General features: G+C 44.8%; 4 protein-coding genes and 1 long non-coding RNA gene across 5 annotated transcripts in view; 3 read left to right on the top strand and 2 right to left on the bottom strand.

The window, feature by feature from the left end:
- The window catches only part of CCDC88A (coiled-coil domain containing 88A), a 67,919-nt gene extending 66,389 nt beyond the window's left edge, over positions 1–1,530 (top strand). The window contains exon 35 of the mRNA XM_039716970.1: positions 1,395–1,530. The gene's annotated coding sequence lies outside the window, so the exon portion shown is untranslated. The remainder of the gene's footprint in view (positions 1–1,394) is intronic.
- Positions 1,439–2,695, bottom strand: LOC120505962 (prolyl-tRNA synthetase associated domain-containing protein 1-like). Its single transcript, XM_039716975.1, has 2 exons — positions 2,534–2,695; positions 1,439–1,969 (listed from the first exon to the last, which is right to left on the bottom strand). Exons 1-2 carry the CDS (start codon positions 2,612–2,614, stop codon positions 1,532–1,534), a joined length of 519 nt encoding a protein of 172 aa, XP_039572909.1. The 5' UTR covers positions 2,615–2,695; the 3' UTR covers positions 1,439–1,531.
- A 2,192-nt stretch (positions 2,696–4,887) lies between these two features.
- On the top strand, positions 4,888–14,410 carry MTIF2 (mitochondrial translational initiation factor 2). Its single transcript, XM_039717053.1, has 14 exons — positions 4,888–5,075; positions 6,243–6,474; positions 6,956–7,061; positions 7,846–8,017; positions 8,176–8,336; positions 8,802–8,978; positions 9,380–9,519; positions 9,906–10,030; positions 10,745–10,949; positions 11,514–11,766; positions 12,460–12,600; positions 13,334–13,498; positions 13,628–13,768; positions 14,150–14,410. Exons 2-14 carry the CDS (start codon positions 6,250–6,252, stop codon positions 14,317–14,319), a joined length of 2,181 nt encoding a protein of 726 aa, XP_039572987.1. The 5' UTR covers positions 4,888–5,075; positions 6,243–6,249; the 3' UTR covers positions 14,320–14,410.
- Positions 14,411–14,948: 538 nt separating this feature from the next.
- RPS27A (ribosomal protein S27a) lies at positions 14,949–16,695 on the bottom strand. The gene is made up of 5 exons (XM_039717054.1): positions 16,541–16,695; positions 16,193–16,247; positions 15,886–15,971; positions 15,451–15,582; positions 14,949–15,139 (listed from the first exon to the last, which is right to left on the bottom strand). The coding sequence occupies exons 1-5, from the start codon at positions 16,586–16,588 to the stop codon at positions 14,990–14,992; spliced, it is 471 nt and encodes a 156-aa protein (XP_039572988.1). The 5' UTR covers positions 16,589–16,695; the 3' UTR covers positions 14,949–14,989.
- A 235-nt stretch (positions 16,696–16,930) lies between these two features.
- On the top strand, positions 16,931–20,141 carry LOC120506046. The gene is made up of 3 exons (XR_005628415.1): positions 16,931–16,958; positions 18,221–18,283; positions 20,044–20,141. It is a non-coding gene; the product is annotated as an uncharacterized LOC120506046 (long non-coding RNA).
- The last annotated feature ends 2,776 nt before the right edge of the window (positions 20,142–22,917 follow it).

The raw sequence follows: 22,917 nt of genomic DNA, 5'->3' as shown, positions 1-22,917 counted from the left end.
TTAACTGTACACTATTTTGATACTGTTATTTAAAAAAAAGAGACTGATTTCATAAGTAAATACAAAAAAGAAATCATTCTAAATTTGCCAGATATAATATTTGAAGCCTGGTAGTTATTATTGCTGAGATGAGTCTCAGGATCCCTTCTGAGGATGAAGTTAAGTCACATTTTAGGCAGTGCAGATTTTAGGATTGTGCACATCCTTCAAACAATATGTCACATTTAAAACATTCCAGATGTAAAAACTTTGGCAAGTCAAATCTAATACTGGGGTTTTTTTAAGTGATAAGGGATTTTGGGGTACCACAATAAAAAATAAAAAAAAATTAAGGGGTAGGAAGAGTGAATGGCAGAGAGAGAGCAAGGTAAATACTATTTTTAAAGACACATCCTGGTGTATTGTTGTGGAGCTAATTTAGTGGTGCATTTGTCAATCCAGAGCTGATTCATCAGCCCAGTATTCCTAAATACCAGATGTTCCCTTCAGTCTATACAGTCCCATGTATCTGGATGTTTCTCTAGTACTCTTCCTACAGCTGCAGCGTTTTTTGGTCACTTCTTTCCCACTGTACATGACTCCCAGGATAGGTGGGGCTGGTTTGTGTCTGTCAGAGGTGGAACTGCTGGATGGTGAAGGGTTCTGTCAGGAAGAGCTCTGAGAGCAGGTGCCAGATCCTTCCAGATGGAGGAAGTGTGGTAAGGCTGTGAGTGAAGGAACTTGCCTTACTGTAGATGATGATTTTTCCCACTCAGTTAATAGTAATTGTTCATTCACCCAAGATCTTTTACATGCTTTTAATTCATGCTCCTGTAGTTCTGGTTCCAGTTCATCCAGCCTGTGCTGATGCTCTTGCCCTGGAGGAATTGTTTGTACTGACATTCCCCTTGGGCTGCATCCAAAAGCCTTTACCCCCATCCCCTTCAGATTCCATCCCTCATCACTGCTCCCCTGGCTTTGGGATTTGGGGGTGCTCATTGCCATGGGATGTTTACTGGACTTGAGGGAGTTCCTGCTGCTTCTGTCTTCAGCACACCGTGATTGAACAATGACAATCAAATGCATTTCCTGTAGTGTAGGTGAGGGGTTTTTTAGCTAAAAAGAATAAAAAGAAAGCAATGTGTAGTGGGGCATAAGTGGGTGCAGGGACAGTCACTCTGTCCTGGGGGTATTGACAGGTGTCCTACAACTTGGAATTTGTTCTTTCCTAATGATGTCAAGTTTAAACCTTCAAGGCCAGTCCCATGCCTGGGAAATTCTCGTTTTATCCATTTACTGATAAAGACTATAATAGTATTTAAATAATGCCTTTGCTACTTAGTGGTAGATTGCAAAATGTCTTTTTAAGAACATTGTTAACCTAATAACTGAAAGGCAGTATTTTTTCTCACCAGATTATGATACAAACTTACATAACTGATACAAACGAAAAAGGAGTAAGCCATTTTTTTCAAGTTTTATTTGTAATGAGATTTTTCACCAGTTTTCCTCTACAAAAATCTATGAGTAGCAGTGGAAAAATGAACTGCCTCTACTTAATGTCTTCGTCGAAGTGTACGATGATGGGATCGTGGCCTGTTGATCTCACAAACTTCAGGAAGTCATCAGGGCTTAAGCCCATGGTAGCAGAATTTGTCATTGGATGAAAATACACCTTTTCGTGGCCCCCTTGGAGCAAGGCAGCGTCCAGCACCAGCCTCACGTCTCCCTGGTCACAGAAGAGGGCGAGCGGCGTGGCACAGCCCTGGCCCACTCCGAGCTTCTCCAGCATGGCGTTCTCCTCAGCAAATCTTAGGTTTCCACTTCCAACGCCCAGTTTTTTACCAAGTTCATTCAAATTGACCTGCCTGTTGTGCAGGACGCTCACCAGCCAGAACCCTTTCTTCTTTTTGTCTTTAAGAAACAGGTTTTTACTGTGACCTCCTTTCATGTGTTGGACGTGGGGCATCATTTCCTCAACAGTGAACACCTGGAAAACAGCACCAGTGCGGTGTCAGACTCTGTATCCCATTAGACTCCCAGTCGTGTGCTGGCACGTAACTTTTGTTAACTCTTTAGAAAATGCTGAATGTTCTACTCGGCCTAAAAGCTGTACCCTTTTATGAAGGAATTTTAACAGAACACGAATAAAATGTGACGAACTGCTCCGGCACACTTTCAGGATCGTTTCTGTCTCGTGTGTGCAGCAATGGCTCGCTTTAAAGGCAGCGCTGGGAGCGAGTAGAAGTGGGAGCGCTCCCGTTTGCGGCTCCACACGCTTGGAATGACGTGGCTCGTACCGGGAGCGAGCAGAAGCTTGGAAAGCATCTTGGATGCCGCCGACTTCAGGGCAGAGAAGCGGGCGAGCCGCTCCTCACACCGCGGGGGAGAGGGGGTGGATCTGGAGGCAGCGTCAAAGCCACCAAAAAACTTCCCCAAACATTGTGCCAGGCCGAGAACTCCCACACTGACAGGACCTCCTCCCGCCCGGACCCCGCTGTGCCCCGCTGGCCAGGCAGGGCTTTGTTGCCGGCTTTCCAGCGGGCTGCCGTACCTGGGGGTGCTCGGCGGTGACGGTGGCGATGCCCAGCTCCCGCAGCCGCCGCTCCAGCGCCTCACGCAGCTCGGCCGCCATCGCTGCCCGCCCCGCCCGGCCCGGCCCGGCCCCGCTCCGGGCCCGCCCACGCAGTTCAAGACATTTCGTGTCCCTGTGAAAAAAAGCCAGTCACTTGTTTTTCTTTAAAAATTTTAAAAGTTTAATCGTGGTAAAATGGTTATAAAAATACTAATATAATTAGAGTAATAAAAATATGGACAATTAGCATTAGGACAATACGAGACAATAAAAACAAAGAGTTATGGACGTCCGGGTGCCTCTTTCTGGGCAAAATAAGCCCGAAAAAGGACCCACGTTAACAGAGGATTAACCCTTAAAAACAACAGCCTGTTGCATATCCATACACCTCGTACATGATGCATAAATTCCACTAAAACACAGGATTCTGTCTGGTCACTGTCAACTTCTTCCTCTGAATCCTGACGGCATCTCCAGGGCTGAGCGAGGCAGGAAGAAGTTAGTTTATTCTGACAATGGGGCAATAAATTATTTTTCTCTGAATGATTTAGTTGTCCTGTGGCTGCTATCTCAGTGTGAATACTTAATTCCTCTCTTTAAAAAAAAAGTATCCTACATAGTATAGTTTTTGTTTTAACATTATGTTATAACCTAAAACTATATTTAACACACCACTTAAGAAAATTAATATAGCATAACTTCCTCACATAACACATATAATATTCATTTTTATATTTGCGAATATAAATAAAATACGCATATTTCACATTCCTTAAAGCCATTTCCTTCCCAAATAGCAACATTAACACATTCCTTCAACACACATTCCCTGTGAACTGTAGTTGGTTCAAATGTCGGTTTCAAGAAGATATTTGTCTCCGTATAACCTATTAATTCTTTTTATATATGTTCTTACTCTAATTTCAGGTTCTGGCGTGCTCCTTACACACAGTTTTGCTGAAAACGCTGCTAGATAAGAAAGTTATGAAAAAAATCAAAGCTAAAAAGAAAATCAAAATACATGATACACCCTACAAACAAAAACTGCCTCATTTGTATTTTTTTAAATCAACCAATAATAATCAGAACTAAGAGACAAAGCCCAACATTAATGGCCACACAGCTGGAAAATAGTTCTACAACCCAAACCATCGCCCTGACCTATGACATCAATAATTATTTGTTTCCAGTTTACCCTTCAGAAAAACGGGCAGTCTGTAATAAACTTTAAATTAGAACAGCATGACTCTGTGGTTAAGAGACATGTGGATAAAATACGATGCCACGCTAATTCCCAGAGCCTTGCAGCAGCGCACAGGAAGATTTCCAGGCAGTATCCAGCGGAAGATCAACTCAAAAAGCAGATTTGCAGTAAACTTTGATTATTGTTTCACAGGCTAAATCTATCTTTGCATTAAAACACTTTTCAGGTCAGTCCCGGGACGTGCTGCCCTCATAGTGGCCCTTCCTTCCCAGCATGTCTTCTGTGCTAAACTGCTTTTAATGTGCTTTGCGCAACTTTTGGTATTTAATTTTTTTTTTTACTGTGATCTATTTTTGAGATAATTTTACCCGTGGAGAAGCACTCAGAGGCCCTGAGCATTTCAAGGTGCCAGTACCCCACCTGTGAAATGCACAATGCTTATTTTTTCCAACACCCAGCATCATAAATAAGCAAATTCTTGTAGGAAAGATACTGAGGGCAGCAAAACACGTGTGGAAAACCACGTGTGTGAACTACCACGGGTCCCACATTATGGGCAAAGAGCATGAAATACACAGCTCAGGCGTGTAAAGGAAATTATGGTCATTATTTGTCACAGCCAATTCGCAGTGTCCGGACAGGCAGGGATCGCCACAGCACCAGCGCTGTGCCGGGCAGAGCCCTGGGATTGTCCCTGGGTTTACAACCAGCGTTAACCAGGTAACACTGAGGATTTTTCACTTGTACAGCTTCATCTTACATTTTTGTTTCCTCTACTCCATTCAGTGGCGCTATTTTACAGACGCCAAATTGGAGAAGACTTAAAAATCAGGCTTTAGATTGCATGTGGGTAGGGAGGGCTTTGCAGAGAGAAAGCTGCTGTCTCCTGGCAGGAAGGAGTAAAACAGATTTAAGTGTGTACCTAGATAAATAGATGTTTTAAAAAATAAGTTTCAAAACCCTAGAATGGGCATAAACTCAGAAAATCCCTGTCCCCTGACGGTCCGTGTCCCTCCCCTCCCCTGAGGGCATTTCCCGCCTCCCGTGAGGCGAGGCCCCGCCCCCGTCCGGGCAGCCCCGGGGGCGCGGCTGCGCCTGCGCGGTTCCCTCGCTCTCCTTCGCGGCGCATGCGCAGAGAGCGGCGCGCCGGGCGTGAGGCGCGGAGGGGACGCGGAGCCCTTTCCTTTCCTTCCGTTTCCTTCTCTTCCCTCTTTTCCAGCCTCATTCCTTCCTTCACTCCTCGGGCTGTCAAAGCCGGCACCCGGGGGCTCGGAGAAAGGCGCTGCCCCCGCGGGGAGGGCGGGCTGCAGCTGACAGGTATTAACCAGCCAGAACCATGGCTAGGAGAGCAGCAGGAGCGGGAATGTCGTTCCTCCGCCCCGGGAGCCGGGAAGGGCTTTTGACCTTGTGCTGTTTGTATTTTTGTGTGTGTTTGTGTGTGTGTGTGTGCAGCGTCTTGAGGCAGCTCCGCGGCTCCTCCGTTTTACCCACTCAGCCCCTTTAAGGTTCTCTTTAGGGTTAAAAACCCCACCAGAGTAGCTGGGTTTGGTTGGTTGCTCTGTCGGTTGCTTCCCGCAGGAATGCGGGTGCCAGGGAGGTTTTAAAGGGCCCGCAGCCGTTCTGGGAGGAGCCGGGAGCGTTCCCTGCCTTTGGAGCTGCGGGGAGGGTGGCACGGGGACACCTGTGAGTGGGGACATGGAAGGACAGAGTCCATCCCCGGGCAGGACAGAACCACGGAATGGTTTGGGTTGGAAGGGACCCTAAAGGCCATCCTGCTCCACCCCCTGCCGTGGGCAGGGAAACCTTCCAGTGTCCCGGGGAGCCCCGTCCAGGCTGGCCTTGGGCACTTCCAGGGATGTGGCGGCCACAGCTGCTCTGGGGACCCTGTGCCAGCGCAGAACAGGCAGCTCTGAGCTCAGGGTGATGACAAAACGACTCACAAAACTACTCGAACCGAAGTTCAGATGGTTAAAACAAGATCTCACAGAGCCTGATTGCTGAGCCAGGGCTGAGGTCAGCGCTGGTGTCACTGCCGTGGTCTTTCAGTGATGCTTTTGTCTTGAAATGCTCAGGGAAAGGGCATTTAGCAGGTGTGTTTTGCTGGCTTAGAGGGGTGGTTGTGACACTTGGGTAATTCTGTCAGTATGGCACGAGGAGTGCAAACGTGGGGTTTTTGTAGGAGATGTCAGAGAACCTGCAATGAGGGAATTAATGGTTCAAATCAGGGATCAGTGGAGAAAGATGAAAGATCTCTAAGGTCTTAGTAGATCCATGTGTCTGCAGTGGAGTAGTGGAGAAAGGTGAAGCACAGAAGGAAATGGAAAAACAGGAACAGTTCCTAAACAGTTTAGTTTTGCCAGCATTAAAAAGCCTGTTTGGAAACACAACATTTGTGCCTCGTATTCCTGTATACTTTCCTCCCCTCCTGGGAAGGAGGATCTTTGAGCCTCGAGGCTGATCTCAGTGTGTGCTTTGTGCTTGCAGTGGGGAAATGAACCAAGGGCTGCTGCTGAGGTTTGAAAATCTGGTGCAGCTCCGTGGTGCCTGCCAGCAGCTGCGTGCCCTGTCCTCCAGGAAAGCCTGTGGAGCACAATGGAAGCCTGTGGAGCTGTCTGCACATCCCGTGGGGTCCCTCCCTCTGCATCCACAGCTCTGGCCAAAACACAGGTTCATCAGTGCTGCCTTGTCACAGTGCAGACATCTAGCCACAAAGGAGGTAATTAAGGACATCCAGTAGTCCCTGGGTTTGTGTGGCAAGTACAAGAGCTCAGTTTAAACATTTTAATTAAAAAAGGAAAAAAATGCTTTATTCATGAGTATAGAGAAGCTGTTGTAAATCTATAAAACCAAATATACTTCATGTATAATTTTTTTGCCATTCCCTCTCAAATACTGACTTAGACCAGTAGCATCATGAATTTTTGCTGGCAGTGGAGGAACTTACTACAAACAAAAATGGAAATGGTTTTATTGGTTTTTGTCCTTGTTCTGAAAAATTAAAAATGCAAAAAGATTAAGGGTAGTGTGCTATACATTTGAAATGTTCATTATGATGTGTTAACTCATTAATTGTAATTAATTTGTATTATAGTAAAGAAGATGTGTTTATCTCATATGGCTTGAGACCATTGTCTTTTTAATATTGTTTTTGTTATTCCTTAGTATATATTCCTGTGTATGTGTCTAATTCCATGTAGGAGACAAAAAAGAAGAAAAAGAAGATTCCCCTGACGAGAGGTGAGGTGGAGATAAGGCAGAAGATGACTGTGGAGGAGCTGGCACAAGCTATGGGCAAAGACATAGGTGAGAGCCTGCCTTGGGGTCTGAAACATCAACATTGGTCACAGCCCTCCCACCAGTGGGACAGGAAAAGGTGTCTTCAGTGGCCTGAGTGGCTGTGGATCCATCCCAAAGGAAGTGCTGGGAGACACAGTGCAGACTAAGGAGAAAAGATGTCAGGCCATCCAAATGACCAGGCCAGACATTTAGTGTGGAGAAGCCGTGTCTGTCTGTTCTGTCCAGCAGAAAGGCCTCAGGTCCATGCAGGCTGCTCCTTCAGCCCAAAATCCAGAGTAGGAATAGGAATCTTGGGTTCAGGAGCAATTTGTGTTTCATTAGAACAATGGGATGATTCACTGAGAGTGGCAAGACTTGTCTGGAATTGCTCCCTGTAACAATTTTGGACTGCTGTAATAGTTCTGTGTCCCTACAACCAAAGGGAGGAGCATGTGATCAGATTTATCAAATTTCCTTCCTCCTTGAATCACTCCTTTGCTCTTTGCTATAGACAAGTTTCAGCTGTTTTCTTTTTTGGAGTTACTGAAAAAATAAGCTAAGAATATCTGAGTGGAAAATAAGATTCTCATAGCAAACAGAGTAGTAATTTTCAGTAAATCTGCAAAAAGTTCTCTGCAAGTACATGGATTAATGGCAACTTATAGATAAATCTAACTAAAGGAAAGCTGACTAGTGAATAAAACTTATTAGCACAAAGAAAATAATGGAAAAGTCTGATGAAGTGGGTTGGGTTTTTTTGTCCCACACATTTTTGTGGATGTAATTGTTAATGTGTTTATGTTTGCTGCAGATCATATTTATGAAGTGCTGCTGTACACAAACGTTAACCTTGATTCAGTAGAACCAGATTCCATCTTAGATGAAGACCACATCAAGATGATTGTTCAAAAATCAGGAATGAAGTATAAATCAGCAAAACTGAAAGAGGAAAAGGAAAGAAAAAACACAGATGCTGTCAAGAGGCAAGTTGTGAACTGTTCTTTTTGGATTTTATTCTGTTCCTTTCTGCAGGTGTTTGGGGAGGAGGCAGCCTCGACTGTGAGGCATCGAGTGCTGTGGTGGGCATGACCCTGTGAGGTTTTTTTGCCATTTACAACCCCTGTTTTTGCTGCAATTGCAGACCTCCTGCAGACCCAGCAGTGCTGACCCCACGGCCCCCAGTTGTCACCATCCTGGGCCACGTGGACCATGGGAAAACAACCCTGCTGGACAGCCTGCGGAAAACCCAGGTGGCGGCCATGGAAGCAGGAGGCATCACACAGCACATTGGAGCTTTTATTGGTATGGTCCAAGCCCACCTGCTCAGGTGTGGCACAGTTCCCTCTCCATCTCACACAGCAGGCTGACTTGCTGCCACTTCATTGGGGGAAAAAATTGCCACGTAAATGGTGAACTGACTTGCTGCCACTTCATTGGGGGAAAAAAATTTGCCACATAAATGGTGAGAAAGGAAACTATAACATAAAATGTTTGTTGCTGATACCTGTCGTAACTATGTACATCAAACTTGGAAATGAATTGTCTGCACAAGTTGATATTAGACTCTTTGGGGTTATGGAAGATCCCAGGACACTTTCTTGTTCCTGAGGATTCAGCAGCACCTTTGACCTTCATGCTAACAATTACCTGACTGCCTAAAACATGTCATTATTATCAAAATGCCCTCACAGGAGTGATGCTTGATTTGACAACATGTCAATAAAGCTGGCTGAAGTGCTGATGTTAAGCTGTACCATTTGCTCACAGTGCACATGCCTTCTGGGGAGAAGATCACCTTCCTTGACACTCCTGGCCACGCAGCCTTCTCAGCCATGCGGGCCAGAGGCACCAACGTCACCGACATTGTCATTCTGGTGGTGGCAGCAGAGGATGGAGTCATGCAGCAAACCATAGAGTCCATCCAGCACGCCAAAAATGCAGGAGGTACAGAGTGGGGGGCTTTGGGAACCTTGCTTTTACCTCTAAAAAGCCTCCTTGGACTGGAATCCACAGAACCTGGGAATCCTAGTCCCATTCATCATCCCCCGCGATGTTTGAAAATGTCCTGAATGTTGCAATAATACAGAAAGATCCTAAAATATGAATATTTAACAAGACAGTGGTTCATTGTTTGGGGTTTTTTAATCTTCTCTACCTGGGTAACTCCTCCAGCGTTCTCCTGATAGCTCAGATCTCAACAGCTGCTCAGGGAAGAGGTACCAAGTGAGATGATCTATTCTAAATGCCCTAATCTATTCTAACTTGCTCTAACCTTTTCTAGCAGCTGTGGTGGTAGCAGCAGATTTTGGTTAGGTTGGTGCTGAGTTTGTGTGTTCTCTTTTTAGTTCCTCTTATCCTGGCCATTAATAAATGTGACAAACCTGAAGCTGATCCTGAAAGAGTAAAGAAGGAATTGCTGGCTCACGATGTGGTCTGTGAAGAGTTTGGAGGTGATGTTCAGGCTGTAAATATTTCTGCACTCAAGGTAAGATTGTGGTAGAAAAAAATTATGTTTTTCATGGGTGTCTAATATGTGCAGAGAAATGCATTTTTATTTGGCAGCTGGAAAATAAAATGGTCTTCCTAGTATTTGATATCTTGCCATGAGCTCAGTGCTACTGGCTCTTGCCAGAATTACTTGAAAGACACTGAAATGTATTTTGAGGCTCAGGCTTCCAGCAAGCAATAATATCTCATTTTTCTACTGGTAATTCAGTCCAGCAGTTTTGTGTTTGATGTCTGGAAGTCTTGCCTGGGTGTTAAATGTCATCACATTTCACTGGGGGAATTTGGCACTAAGGGCTGGACTGCTGATCTCACTTTGCTTGGGCACTTCCTTTATTCTGTGAGGTTTTGTGTGGTTTTATGCAGGGGGAAAACCTGATGGTTTTGGCAGAGGCAACTGTTGCCCTGGCAGAGATGTTGGAACTGAAGGCAGATGCCACGGGGCTGGTGGAGGGGACGATCATTGAGTCTCGCAAAGACAAAGGGAAAGGGTGAGTCAAGTGCCACCTCTGCAGCCTCAGGGAAGCACTTTGTGACAGCACTGACACGCTGGGCAGGGGACTTGTGCCTCAGTATTAAAGCCAGAACTTTTCCTTTGCAGTGTTCCTAGCCAAAGCCTTGAAATACTGCTCTGCAACACAAGAGGTTAAAAACTGATGGGGAAAAATTCATCATATCCCTGAAATGAAAATCCTGTAACAGGAAATAGTTTCAAATGGTAGAACTTAAGTGGTTTTTTAAATGTCTTTTTGAAAAGTAGGAATGATAAAGTTAACAGTCAATACATATAAAAGTCCTGACAAGTTTTGGATAACATGACATTCTACCCTTAAGTATCTTAGTCTATTGTCAGGTTCTATGAACAAGGTGTGTTCTGCCCTCTTTAAAAATGAACTGAATTCTACAAGGTTGTTGAGGTTTGTTGTTTGGGGTTGGAGTTTTTTTGGTGGGGGTTCACTTAATGTGTAAAATCATCCTGTTGTTGCATTCACAAATGTCAGATTTTGGATTGATCTGCAAAAATGAAGAGTACAGTATAAAGATTTTGGGGCTTTTTAACTCACTGAAACATTTGGTGAGTGCTCTAGTAAATCATCACAGGAATATTCTGCCAGTGATGGATCACAAATCCATTCTGGCTGTGAAGACAGGGAGAAACATCACTTGAATTTTGTCTGTTATTTTTCTCCTCTGCTCTTCACTAGTCCCCTCACCACAGCCATCATCCAGAGAGGAACTCTGAGGAAAGGCTGTGTTCTGGTTGCAGGGAAGACCTGGGCAAAAGTGCGTTTCCTGTTCGATGAGAATGGCAAAGCTGTGGATGCAGCCTCACCAGGCATCCCCGTGGAAATCATGGGCTGGAAGGAATGCCCCTCAGCAGGAGATGAGATCCTGGAAGTAGAGTCTGAGGTACAGAAAGAACACACTGCTGCAAGGATGGGAAGGAGCTGAGTAACAAAATAAGTGAGAGCTTCTAATCACCTGGATAATCCCATGAAAAGTCAAGCATGGGGATTAAGGGACCTGAGCTAGATGCTTTGGAAGAGGAATAAGGTTCTGCATTTTGCCTCTTTCCCAACCTTTCCCCTGCTGCACTGTCCTCATCTCCACTGGAACAATCCAGTATTTGAGGAAATCAGTGTTTTAATTTGAGAAAGACATAACTCCTGCCTGACAAAAAGAAAATACATAAAATACAGCTTGAAATAGGTGTTGTGAGAGCTGGAAAAACACCACATGAAAGAATGAACAATAATTCTCTTCTGCAATGCAGAGATACTATAAAAATAGGCCTTGAGTCATGTGGTAGCTCAGGGAGGAAAAGCTCTTGTCTCATTCTCTGCCATCTGTGCAATAAAAATTATAGTTAAAAGTGAAGGAAAATGAGTGAGCCCCTAGAGAGGATGTGAAAGCATGAAATTGCAGTGTTGTGATGCAGTGCTTTAATGGTAATCTTTCTGCCTTCCTACCCAGCAAAGGGCACAGGAAGTTGTGGCTTGGAGGACCTATGTGGAACAACAGGAGAAGGTGAAGAAGGATCTGGAAGTTATTGAAGCAAAGCAAAAGGAACACAGGTTGGAATATGAGAAGAAGCAGCAGAAGCTGGCCCACCTGACCTGGAGGCAGAGGAAGGCAGTGCTGTACAAGGCCAATAAGCATCTGATGTTCTCAAGGCCTAAGGAGAGAACAGAGATGGATGAAAACACACTCTCACTAATAGTTAAAGGTGCTGTCCCTGTCTGTGTGCTGCTCCTTTGGCTCTGTGCTGCTGTAGTGCTCAGTCTGAAACAGAGCTCTAAACTGAACACAGCTTCTGTTACCAAAAGTTTGATCAGTTTAAAACTTATTGAACTTCTCTTATAAGAGCAGGGGCATCAGCAAACATCCACTGGTCAGGAGGATGTGCTGCCAGCAGGGCCAGAGCAACAGGAAAATTTAACATGCTCACTGCACTTACCCAGGAGCTCCTGAGTAAAACCCATACATATAAACCCCAATAAAAATAAAAATAAATAAATAAATACACACACACACATATATAAAACCCTATATATGTAAAAAAACCTCCCACACTATAATGCATCACCAAAATAGAGAATAACAGTTAAGTTTGAAAGTGGGATGGGAGGAACTTGGTTTAACCTCATTTGGTGATACTCAAGCAGTGACTATAGTTGAAAACCTGCAAACTTGACCTGACAGTGACAGCAGATGTAGAGCCTCTGGCCCTTCTGTATTTATCCAGTTTTATTTTTGGAATTAACAGACTTTTTGGATAGGTCTTAACATATTACTGTAAATATAGTAAGAGTGACAGATGTCAGAAGACTTTCTGTTGTACAGTGTGGAATTGACATAAGTTATATTTCTGTGTCTTTGACTTACACAAAGCCACCAATGCTTTCATTTATCTGTGCAGGTGATGTGGATGGATCTGTTGAAGCTATTCTGAACATTCTGGACAGCTATGATTGTGAGGATGAATGCAAACTAGATATTGTCTACTTTGGAATGGGAGATATCAGTGAAAACGATATCAGCCTGGCTGAAGCGTTTAACGGTGGGTGTTTCAAAATCAGTTCACAGTTTTGGAATTACTGACTTGCTGAAATGCACAGGCCTCAGGCAGGTTTTGTTTTCTCAATGATTATTAGGAGCATCAATGAGGTAAATTTTTGTGAATCTTGAAAATGTTTCCTTGAACATCAAACTGGTGCAGAAGGGGAGGCTCAAAGTCTCACAGAAATGGAAGGACTCTGGAAAAGCTCTTACCAGAAATTCAGTTGTTGAGGTTAAACTCTGGCTCTTCACTCAGGCTGCTTTATGATGCTGACACAGGGCAAAGCTAGAAAAGCAGGTTAGAAAATAATTTTCTCCTTGCTCAGGGAGGCAGCTCGATCTAGGACTGAGTCAGTTGTTGCTGTTCATATCCCATAATTCTCACCTGCTGCAGAGGGTGAGGTCACTGCATGTGCCACAACTCACTTCCAGCTTTATTTGCACAACCTAGTTGGTTTTCCAGCCAAAAAGAGAGATCTGTGTCCTTTACATGAGCTATGTGTGTTATTTTCTGTTTCAATACCTCCAGCTCTGTCACCAGGGACCTTCTGTGGGCTTTTTGGGGCCATTTCTTTTGATAGGTCTGTAGCAGTCCATGAGCCATAGTGGGAGAGGCAAATGGTTCCCCATTAAAAGAGAAGCAGGAATAAAATGTACCCTGTGCTGCAGAGTTTCACTTTCACTGTTCAGACTCATCCCTTGTAGTCATCACCTGACAGTTGTTTCATTTTCAGGTGTAGTATTTGGATTCAGTGTGAAAGCCAATGAAAGCATCAAAAAGCTGGCTGATAAAAAGGGAGTAAAAATTAAACTTCACAACATTATCTACAAGCTTATAGATGATTTGAAGGATGAGCTGAACAGCAGGCTGCCCCCAACTGTGGTGGAGACTACAATAGGTGAGTTTTCATTGATAGATTTTTGCCTCAAAATGTGACAAATTCTGTACTCCTAGAAAAATGCACCCTGCTTCTACCCCGTGCCAGTTTGTTATTCCTGTGGACTTGAGCTTTACCTTTTTCTTTTAGGGGAAGCTTCTGTTCTTGACACCTTCTCTGTTACAGTAGGAAAAAACAAAATTCCAGTGGCTGGATGCAGAGTGCACAAGGGGCTGCTGGACAGGAAAATGAAGTTTAAGCTAATCCGTAACAGGGATGTTATTTGGAAAGGTGAGTGGAATTGGCACAAAACATGGATTTGTGCTTAGTATTTTTAGATATTGCTAGTTCCCTGGGAAGTCAGCACAAAGGATCCTAGAGAAATCCTGAATTCTGTCCAGGATGGAGAGGAAAACCACCAAATGCCAGTGGATTGTTCCCAGATCTTTTCCCAACCACCCACTCTGGCAGGCAAGTAGGAGCATCACAGGATGTACCTGCCAAAGGGAGCTGGTGTCTGACTTCCCTTAACCACAAGCACCCCCCATCCCTACATTTTCCTCCTTTCCTTGTGGAGCCACCAAGTGAAACTAATCCTGCAGGAAGGGCAAACCAAAGCACAGCTCTGCTCTGCTGCTGGTGGCCTGCCTTTCATGCATTTTCTCTTTGTAGGATCTTTATCATCACTGAAGCACCATAAAGATGATGTCCAGGTAATAAAAACAGGAATGGATTGTGGATTGAGTTTGGACAAAAATCTGGAGTTCAGTATTGGAGATGAAATTATCTGTTATGAAGAAAAAGAAGTTCAACAGACAACTTCCTGGGACCCAGGATTTTAAAGACATTTTAACATGTGAACACTAATGGACAAATATTATGATCCTGGCTGGCCTTTAAGTCTTAATATTAAATGAACTTCAGAGATGCACAGGAGCTGTTCTTTACATCAGAGCACTTCAGATACATTTCATATCCAAAATGTTCTGCTTTTCGATCATGTCAAGCAACCAGCTGCCCTGCACTGGAACATGGGATAAACCACTTCAGTAACTCCAAGCACTTAAAAGTGTGTAAAACCAGCATGATAAAATATTCCTGATGACAGTATCTTTGCTCCAAAGTAGCTGAGCCCTCTCCTCCCTCCCCACCCCGTGCTGCTGTGCAGTATTTCAGTGTGTTGGCTGCATTTTGTCACCCACTCCAGCACTGACCCACTCTGGACCTCTGAAGTTGCTATTTTTCCACATCAGAATAATCTCATGTTAAAGAGACCACTTTTAAGGTTAGCTTGGGTGTTGTAAAAGGTTTTCTTCCTTTTACAACTGCTACCCAAAATTCCTTAAATCCAACTGCTGCTTCAGTTTTACACCAAGTATTTCACCCTAGCTGGCTGGCAGCACCCCAAGGTGCACAGATTTTTTTCTCACTGATCAGCAGAGAGGAAACGCAGCGCCACAGAAAGAAATCCTTCAGCCGTACAGAAGCTCAGATTTTTATTGTCTGGTACATTTACTTGTCTTCTGGCTTATTGAAGCAGTATGTCAGACAGCACTTGCCACAGTAGTGCCTGTCAAAGTGACTGGCCATGAAGACTCCAGCCCCACACTCCTCCGAGGGGCACTCCCGGCGCAGGCGGCTGATCTTGCCGTTCTCATCCACCTGGCAAGGACAAACAGGCAATGGCTCAGCTCACCTACTCCCCACCTTTTAGCAACAATAATCATTTTTAGTGTTTTCCAGTGGCATAATGGTTTTTGTAACAGCAACTACACCAAACTTCTTGAGGTATGTGTCAGAAGCGCCCAGCTGCAACAGGTCCTGTGTCTTTTATTTACCACATGGAATATTTGCAAATAGAAGGAGTTTAAATATTAAATACACCAGAATCTGTGCAGACCAATTACAGGCTCCACACCCTCCCTGGTGAGAGCTGAGATTCTATCAATTCCCTCCCCAGTTGTTGTACCTACCTTGTAGTACTTGAGCACTGCAAGCTTAACCTTCTTTCTCTTGTGCTTGTTCTTCTTGGGAGTTGTGTAAGACTTCTTCTTCCTTTTCTTAGCACCACCACGAAGTCTCAGCACCAGGTGAAGGGTTGATTCCTGTTTGTAAAGCACATGAAACAGACTCAAAATGCTTTCTCAAGGCAATTGCAGCATTTAAACAGGCCTCTTTTGTTCTACCTAGAGAAAGAACATCTCAAGTGCCAGGCACACAGGAAAGCTCTAAAAGGATTATTTTCTGTTAAGGTGGCATCCCAAGCTCCCAGCATCAGCACTACTCCAATCCCTCGATTTGGCTGAATTTATTACAAACATTTCTCAGCCTCAGCAGCAAAGGGCAGTCAGCTCTGCCCGTGCCTGCTCCCGGGTGCTGCACTGCAGTGTCCTGCCTTTCCTACTCACTTTCTGAATGTTGTAGTCGGACAGTGTGCGTCCATCCTCCAGCTGCTTCCCAGCGAAGATCAGCCGCTGCTGATCCGGAGGGATGCCTAATGGTGACAGAAACCAGGAATAAATGAGGGACGTGAGCTATATGCTATAATAAAAGCTGAGCTACAGCTATATGCGGTAATAAAACCAAGATTGCTGCAGGGAATTACGCCTGTGTAAGACACACATCAATCCACAAGAGTGAAGGACAGAACAATGTATATAACGTACACTCATCGATATCAATATATAATAGTCAATAAGTGCCTTTAGGACTTACCCTCCTTATCCTGGATCTTCGCTTTTACATTTTCTATAGTATCAGACGGTTCAACCTATTACAAAACAGAACAACGGAATCAAAACGCGCTGCACATTTTAATTATCCCAGCAAGGCCGAAAAGCCACGAGGCGCTCCCGGCACAGGCCCGGTGCAGCCACGGCCTCTCGGGCCCCACCGCGTGCTCGGAGCCGCCCCAGGCAGCGCGGGGCCGCGCTCCCCCACACATCCCGGCCGCTCCCCCACACATCCCCCACACATCCCCGCCGCTCCCGCCGCATCCCGCTGCCTGCCGCCGCACCCCCGCCTTCCGCAGCACCGGCAGGCACGGGCGGCGCGGCGGCTCACCTCGAGGGTGATGGTTTTCCCCGTGAGGGTCTTCACGAAGATCTGCATGGCGAGGCCGGAGCGCGGGCTGCCCGCGCTGCTCGCGGAATGGCGGCGGCGGCCCGAGAGAGCGCCGCGCCCGCACGCACGGGGTTTCCGTGCGCGCCGCAGGGGGGGCGGGCGGCACGCCGGGACTACGGCTCCCGGCATGCTCTGCCAGCGGCGGCCGCGGCCGCGCCTGCTGGGAGATGTAGTCCCGGCGCGGAGGAGTGGGCGGGAACTGCGGCTCCCACAGTGCATCGCGGTGGCCGTCGTGAGGGGAGGAGGAGCCGCCATGAGGGGACGAGGAGGAGCTGTCGTGACGGATGAGGCGGGGCCGCCGTGAGGGGACGAGGAGGAGGAGGAGGAGCCGCCATGACGGGAGGAGCTGCCGTGACGGGTGAGGCGGGGCCGCCGTGAGGGGACGAGGAGGAGCCGCCGTGAGGGGACGAGGAGGAGCCGCCGTGAGGGCGGGGTTCTCCGGCCGTGTGGCTCAGTTTTTCTGTGCGTTTTTCTGGCCGTCGGGGGCATTGTCATTTTAGGGCTAGCAGGTTTTTGATTTATCTGCGTCTTCATCAAGGCCAGATGGGACACGACTTGGAGCAGTCTCGTCTAGGGGGAAGTGTCCCTGCCCATAGCGGGGGATGAAGCTCGATGAGCTTTAAGGTCCTTTCCCACCCAAACTATTCTGGGTTCTGTGAAATCCCAGAATTCCACGTCCTGGTTCTTGAGGAGGCAGTTTAAACACGCCTTACAGCTACTTTGCCACCTGCAGATTCCTCGAGATCAATTCCAGGTTTATACTTGGGCAAAGATCTTTAAAACTAGAGAAGCTGTAAGTAAATTGGAAATAAAGGACTCCCAAGTCACTATTTGGAAATTACTTGTTAGGTGGGATTATGCTTGTGAGTCAAAAATGGGAAAAGCTGAAGCAGAATTGGGATATGCTTGAATAAATAAGCTGGGGCCATTTTAACGATTTCAACCTTTCTGTGTTTTGGTGAGAAGATAAGAAAGTGGGTTGTGCTGGGTGAGGGCTGTCTGAGGAGTGTTACATTGTACACAATAATGCATTTCGTAAGATAACAAACAGTTTTCAAGCAAAGGAGCACTTGACAGTTGGTAAAAAGAAGTGGTTTGCTGTTTTTCTGTCTCCAGTCGGTGTAAGCAGACTGTGACCTCTGTGTTGTGACAGAAATCAAGGATTGATACATTTTCAGCTGTTTTTTGTTCCCCTGTAAACACTGCAGTGGAGTCAGGGTCACTACAATGAATTCATAATCCCAGGAATAACAGTAGGGTTCATGCTTGAAAACTGCTTTTCGTAACTTTGTGGGAGTTTTGAAATGATAAAGCTGTCCTAAACCAGGAGAAAATCAACAAAACTAGAAGGACCCATGACATTTATCTCACATGCCCTGTGCTAGCATTAGCAGCCCTTCTGTGCAAAGGTTCTTGCTGAAATTCCTGAGGGATTCCTGCCTGCCTGCCTAACTGTGCCTTCTTCAGACACTGACATGGGAAAGGCCTAGAATAAATCAAGATTCCAAGTTTTGGAGATGGATAGGAGAAAGGGATGCTGGCTCTCCTTTTAAATCCTGAGTGGGATTGGTGTTTTAAGATCCTACAATGCACAGCCCCTGCTCCCTTGGTTTTCCACAGCTGTAGGTGCAAAGGACATTCAGTGCCCACCCAGAGAAAATAAGTGGTGCTCCAGCTGTCCAAGTAAGTGCTGGTTCCCTTGGTTTTAAATCATATTGGTGGTTATTTAATCTCAGGTGAATGTAGAGACTGCCTCATAATGAAAAGTTGTTCTGCATTGTCATCATCTTGAATGATGGTGCTTTGCTTTTGGGGCTGGGTTTTGTTATCTTAGAGCAGCACCATGAAGCTGCTCTGTTATTTTCTCTGTTCATTTCATTTTCCTTACGCCACACTTATTAGAGTGTTCCAGAAAGTTGTTTTCCTGTTAATTCTCTCTATAAATGTCATATCCAAAAATACATGCAGTATGTTACTGTGTGCAGGGATCTCCTCCCTTCAGCCAAATGGGAATGTGGGGTGTTTATTGCCAGAGTCAAGAATGGTTAAAGGAATGCAGCTTTTTCTTCACAGGAGATTAAAAGCTCTGGAATCTGAGCCCTCAGCTCTGTTATACTATAGGAAAAGATTATTAATTAAGATTAATTTATTTTATTTTTAAAATAATTTTATTTTTAAATATAATTTTAATTTAAGACTTTATTATTAATATTTAAAATATTTGAAAACATGTTAATTAAGACATTGATAATTTAATTGTCTCTGGCTTCTTTCATTTGTATTTTTAAGTGTTGCCATTCTTTTATTTTCATATGGGAGCTGCTAATGATTGTGTAAAACCTTGATAACGTGAAAACCTGAATTTAACTGATGCTGCAAAAGGTGTTTCATGAAAAATTGTCTGCCTGAGGGGATTTTTTCAGTTCTTAAAAAAAAATCCTCAGTTTTAGAAAATATATTTTCATGTAAATCTATTGGTTTATCAAGTTTGTGATTGTTTGGTTTGGGGGTTTTCTAATACTGTTTTTCAAAGGCTTTAACAGTTTTGGCTCTGAATGGATGAGATGGTGCTGGGGTTATCCTGCCCTGCCATGTTCTGTGTTTGTGATGTCCCTGTAAAACAGCTGAAGGGTCACTTGGATGTTTGGAAAGGAGTTTGTGTGCTGTAGCAATGTGCAGTGTCCCAGCTCACACACCAGTGCCCATTCTTTTGGTGACCCTTTGGTGTTTATGGAGGTGCTGCTGTGGCAGCCATGCACACGGAGTCCCCTCTCATCCATTTTCACAGGCTCTTCCCTGGCCCTTTCCCTAAAGGAACTGAAATTGAGAGCTCAGCTCTTCTGTGTTGTTGTGAAAACTGACAAGCAAATCTTCAGTCTGTACAGATGAAAAAAGTGCAGCTTGAGGCTTTTCCAAAAAAATCCAGAGTCCTGGAGGGAGCTGGGCTTTAGATGCTGCTGAAAACCCCAGTAATGCAACAGTCTATTCCTGGGTCTGGGATCTCACTGCTGATGTAATCCCTGGGTATCAAACCCACAAATTAGTTCATTAACTCATCTCCTATAGCCTGCTGAGTAGCTGCTATCAAAAATAGCTCTCTCCTGTTTCTAGCCATTGATTAATTAGATTAGTTCTTCCCAAATCACAGATGCTATATTTTCTGTAATTTCACTTGAAAAGCAATATATTCTAAGAACTTCCAGCCCCTGAGATTTACCTGTCAGTGGTGAAATGTGGCCTTTTCATTCTTCTGTATGTTCTCTTCCTTAGACTGTTGCTTGGTTATGGCACCATTTTTAATCCTTATTTTATTCCCTGGCCACATTTCAGACCATTTTATGGAGGATTTTCAGGTTACCATCTCTTCTAGTGTTTCCTGATATTGTCATTCTAGGACCTTTCTATTTACAGGAATAAAATGTTCTTTGTATCCATGTTTTCAGGTAAAAGGTTGGGTATTAATATCACGTCCAGCCTTTCCACAGTGTTCAGGGAAATCAGTCAAGATCATGGTGTGGCTTTATGGCAGGGAAAGGGAGAGGTAACTATACACAAATACAGGATAATCCTGCTAGCTGATTTTTCAGATCATTGCTTCTTTCTGTTGGAAAACTGTCCTAACACTGCATTAATTCACTGTCTCAGCCAACAGTGGATTAGAAAACTACAATTTTCATTTATGAGGGCTGGCTTTAACCTAAAAAGATTTTTTACCCAAAAGATGGGTTTGGGCTGCTGGAAGAAATGAGCAAATAAAGAAAACACAACAAAAATTTAATAACAAACTTTGAAACGTGAAATTTTAACTTAGCTCTGATTCCAGCCTACAAATTACTTTGGATTCAGCACTCCCTTGGGCAGCTTTCCATGGAGACAACTCTGCAGGCACTTGGCTTTCAGTGGAGCCTCTGTGAGCTGACTCCTGGGCAAGCTGCAGCTGCAGCACTTGGTGCTTAGGACACACAAAAATAAACAGAGTGCTGCCTGGTTCCAAGGTCTGCAAGTTTTCAGAGGAGCTTTTCCTTGCACTGCCAGACCCAGGGGCAGAAGCTCTCCAGGCAGCAGGAACCCAAGCCAAGGGCAGACAACTGCAGCAAATCACACGGGCAGCAAGTGCCAGGAGAGCACTCTGCAGACAAGCTAACACATATCTGCCTGGACTGAGCTAGAGAAGTGCTTAAAGACAAAATCTCTGAAAATTAGCTTTTCTGCATCCACACATAGTCATTTGCATCCAATGTGCTTTTTGTGTCTTGCTCCAGTACACTGCCCTTGACTCTGTGCCTGCAGCTCCTCTGTCATTCTGCTGCTGTCATGGGTTTCACAAATGATTTTGAGTGCAAGCAGGGGTTTTGGCCTTTAAACCTTTTAAATTAAAATACATGCTATTTCTCTTCATTAATTTCATCACCTTTATTTTTTTCAACTCAGTGTTTGGATTTCTAATCCACATTGAAATCAGTGAGTTCCACAGTATGTTTAGTATGAATAGTAAAAAGCTTTTTAGGGCAAATTCAGGATATTTAAATGTGGGGTTTACTTTTCCTTAGATGCATTGTTATTCTGAATGATGCCACCAGTACTCAGTAAGGCTGGGCTAAGACAGAAGTTGCCTGGGAGAAAATAAGCATGACAAGTTATCTCAGGATGGAATACTTGAAGATGAGAAAGTTCCAGGCTGCAGGAACGTGTTTGCTGGTCGCTCCTCTGCTCAACAACAGAGGGAGCACTTAGAGCAGGCAAGTGAAGAATCCTCCTCGGTCAGGACGAGCTGTAGGAAGCAATGAGCATTACAAACAATGCTGACAATGCTCCTACCACCAATATGTCTGTGTGAGAATGTGTGCATGTTTGTATTTTAACTGGAAGTACATTCTCCGTGGAGAAGAAAGCTCTGCGGTGGGATGGAAATGGAATGGAAATGGTTTGTGATTGTGTTGCCAGCTGCAGTACATCAGCTCCGTCCTTGCTGCAGTCTGCACAGGGGTTTAGGGTCAGTGTGAGTGAACTGCTTCTGAGTGCTCCCTCCTTAGGGAGCTGCAGGGTAGGCACGTCCCAGTGCTTGGTCTTTTTGGTTTGTTCCCTGCTAGGTCATTGCTGAGTCACAGCACAAATGAGATTATCAAGGTAATTAACAAAGCCTGTCAAAACAACAAACTGCCTAGAACAAACGGAGGCTTTAGTCACGTGCACCCACGGGCTCCTTGGGCTGCTGTGGGAATGGTCTGGCTTGTGAGAGCCAGTATGAGCTTGGCCCAGGCTGATCCTGAAGAAATGGATAATTGAGCCTTAAGGAAGGAAAGATGCCCACTGCAGCTTCCCTGGGTGCCTGTTGGCAGAGCCTCCTTTAGCTCAGCCCACAGCCAGTATCAACAGGAAGAACACTGAATGTCTTTTGCTCTTGTAACTGTGATACATGTTGCCAAAGAACATTTATCTCAGTAATTAAGCTACATGTAGCTACTGCTGGTTTGTTTCAGTTTTAATACATTTTGGCACTCTTTAAAAGCATATTTATTATATGGATAAATCTGCAGAGTTAGGATTCACAAGAGAACTGTAGTTAAAAGAAGAATTACTTCTGTAGAGATATTGTGTGGATGAGGAATAGAGAAAGGTATGGAAGTTCACTGTTCAACAGGTAGAGTGATACACCCTCAAGTACATAACCCTTCAGAATGTAACCCAATGTGGATCAGATTTTGACCAAAAGAGTGAAAACAGTGAATGAAAAGGTCACTCAGTGACTTTGTTACTGCACAGAAGCTGACCATGCAAGACAGCAGTGCAGGTGTAAGTGCCACACTCCCCAGAGTGATTTCATGGCTCTTGTTTAATGTTTGCAGCAGCTGAGAAGTGAAAGTGCTTGTTAAATCAAACGAGACAGTGGTGGACCAAACCACAAAGTCTGAGTCTCTTTTTCCCCTTTGTAGCCATTTTCACAGTGCAGCAGGGGTTTCTAGCAGGGAAGCATGATCAAAATGCAGGCCTGAGTTAGGTGCTTCTGTTGTTGACCCATTTGCTTGTTGGTTGGTTTTTATTCAGCATCCTCTGGAAGTGTTAGAAATCAAGCTCCATGGGGAAGTGCGGGTGCAGTGTCAAATGAACACTGTCTAAAGCAAACTGAGAAGGGTTGTACTGGTGTGGCCTCGTGTGCCTCTTTTTCCTTAGAAGAGCCTGGTGTCTCCCAATCCAAGACTCAGTTGCTATTCATCCATTGAGATTTAAACCAGTTTAGATGCATGCTTTATTCAGTAACCTCAACAATTTTCAATCACTTCATCCTGGAAAAAGAAACAACCCTCTCTAAAAAATTC

The sequence above is a fragment of the Passer montanus genome, unplaced genomic scaffold (assembly GCF_014805655.1).
Source record: "Passer montanus isolate IOZ18808 unplaced genomic scaffold, ASM1480565v1 scaffold37, whole genome shotgun sequence".
NCBI lineage: Eukaryota > Metazoa > Chordata > Aves > Passeriformes > Passeridae > Passer > Passer montanus.
The sequence above is the reverse complement of the archived record's forward strand: the minus strand, read 5'-3'. Positions and strand labels throughout refer to the sequence as shown.